The sequence below is a fragment of the Penaeus japonicus genome, unplaced genomic scaffold, assembly GCF_977035675.1.
Source record: "Penaeus japonicus unplaced genomic scaffold, GWHDUDI00000001_assembly GWHDUDI00000039, whole genome shotgun sequence".
NCBI classification, from domain to species: domain Eukaryota; kingdom Metazoa; phylum Arthropoda; class Malacostraca; order Decapoda; family Penaeidae; genus Penaeus; species Penaeus japonicus.
The window spans coordinates 17190042-17192061 of record NW_028234441.1 but is presented as its reverse complement, the minus strand read 5'-3'; the positions used below and the strand labels follow the sequence as shown (position 1 = coordinate 17192061).

The 2020-nt window shown below is 40.4% G+C and overlaps 1 protein-coding gene across 1 annotated transcript in view; it reads right to left on the bottom strand.

The window, feature by feature from the left end:
- Positions 1-1143: 1143 nt before the first annotated feature.
- The window catches only part of LOC122266859 (neural cell adhesion molecule 2), a 47273-nt gene continuing 46396 nt past the window's right edge, over positions 1144-2020 (bottom strand). The window contains exons 6-8 of the mRNA XM_086533557.1: positions 1847-1976; positions 1373-1549; positions 1144-1160 (exon numbers count right to left, since the gene is read on the bottom strand). Coding sequence (XP_086389683.1) covers positions 1144-1160; positions 1373-1549; positions 1847-1976 — 324 coding nt within the window. The remainder of the gene's footprint in view (positions 1161-1372; positions 1550-1846; positions 1977-2020) is intronic.

Here is a 2020-nt window from a genome sequence, read left to right as displayed (position 1 = left end):
TTTGGATGTTGGTGTTGTTGTTTGGCTTTTGTTTTTGTTCTTTGGGTGGGGGTTGTTTTTGTTGTTGTTTGGGTGGTAGACTTTGTTGTTGTTTTTGAATGCTGTTGTTGTTGTTTGGGTGGTAGATTCTGTTGTTATTTTTGGGTGGGGTTGTTTTTGTTGTTGATTTGGCGGCATTTGTTTTTGTTTTTGTTATTACTGCTGGTGCTTTTTGTTGTTGTTTGGATGACGGTTGTTTTTGTCATAATTTTTTTTGGGGGGTAACTTTTGTTGTTTTTGTTGTTTAGGTTGGGATAAATATTGGAGTTTTTAGTTGTTGTCTTTGTTGTTGTCGCTGGTGTTTGTGGATTTGTTGTTGTTGTTGTTGTTTGGGTGATGGTAAACTTTGTTTTTTGGATGGTTGTAATTATGTGTTGTGGTAGGGGTTGTGGTAGTTTTAATTGTTGTTGTTATTTCCTATTATTATTGCCTTGATTTGATGCAATAATAAAGTTGATAATATTAAATATTACCCTCTTTGATTTGCAATTCGATCATTACTAGTTATTTTAGATGAATTCATCTTAATATTCATAGTCTGTATCTAACTATTTATCTTATATCTTTCTTGCTTATTTATTCATTGACTCGTTCATTCATTTATCAGTTTCAATGTTTATCTTTTTATTTATCTATCTGCATTTCAAATTAGATGGCTTTTAATGTCAAAGGTCAGTTGGGAGGGTCGATCTGTGAGTGTGTGTGGGGGGTGGAGGGGGTGGAGGGGGAGGGGGTTGTGTGTGTGGATCTGCGGATGAAGTTGTGTGGGTGTGGGTGTGGGTGAGGGGGGGGGGGGGGGATGAGGTTGTGTATGAAGGCGGGGAGGTATGTGTGTGTGGTTTTGTTTGTGTGTAGACATGTCTGTTTGATATCAAGGCAAACCATATTGTATTCCTAATCAACGCACATCATTATATCCCATCACACCACATCATATCACAAAGAACGTAACATCACATCGCACCAAATAACACCATTTCTCTACCATAACACGCCTTTCACATAACTATACCACATCACAACACATCCATCACAACCTACAAAACATCACATCAACACGCTCATCACATCAAAACCTCCCTCACAACACAACATACCATCACTCTAAACCACATCGCATCCTACATCTTACACCATATCACATCACACCACATCACACCACACCACACACATCAAGCGGCCATTAGGCAGACTTGTTACCCTAACTAAAGAGAGATGTTATCTATACTTGGTGTACTTATACAGATTTATTTATCTATCTATCTATCTATTTATTTATTTTCATTTATTTTTATCTATCTATCTTTATTTATTTTGTCGTGAGTGAGGCTACTCTCGGGTCGTGGGAACTTTGTTGGAAGAGATGTTGGAAGAGGTATTGGGACTGATGTTGGAACTAATGTTGGAATAAGTTTTGGGATTGATGTTGGAATCGATGTTGGAAAAGGTGTTGGGACTGATGTTGGGAGAAATGTTAGAAGAGATGTTGGAATAGGTATTGGGACTAATGCTGGAAGAGATGTTGGGACTGATATTGGACTGAAGTTGGAAGAGATGTTGGAACTGATTTTGGAAAAGGTGTTATAACTGGAACCGTTGCTATAGTAAATGTTAGAACAGCTGTTTCTTCGAACAGAGGAATGAACAATTGCTGGAACAAGCACTGGAACAGTATGGTCGTCAGTCAAATTTATGTGTGTGTGTGTGTGTGTGTGTGTGTGTGTGTGTGTACACGAAATACATATACCAATCTATATAAACACCCCCCCCCTAATCCAAGAGGCGAGTCACAGCCTACCGAACTGACCTTTTAGAACTTGGATGTGGATATGGGCGTGGCGGGCATTTGAGGGCGCGCACGTATAGTTCCCGGAGTCCGCGGGCGTGACGCGTCTCAGGAAAAGAACGCTCAGCCCACCGTTGTTCTCGACGCGGACCTGGGGAGTAGGGAGAGAGAAAAGGGGGGGGGGGGGAGAAGGGA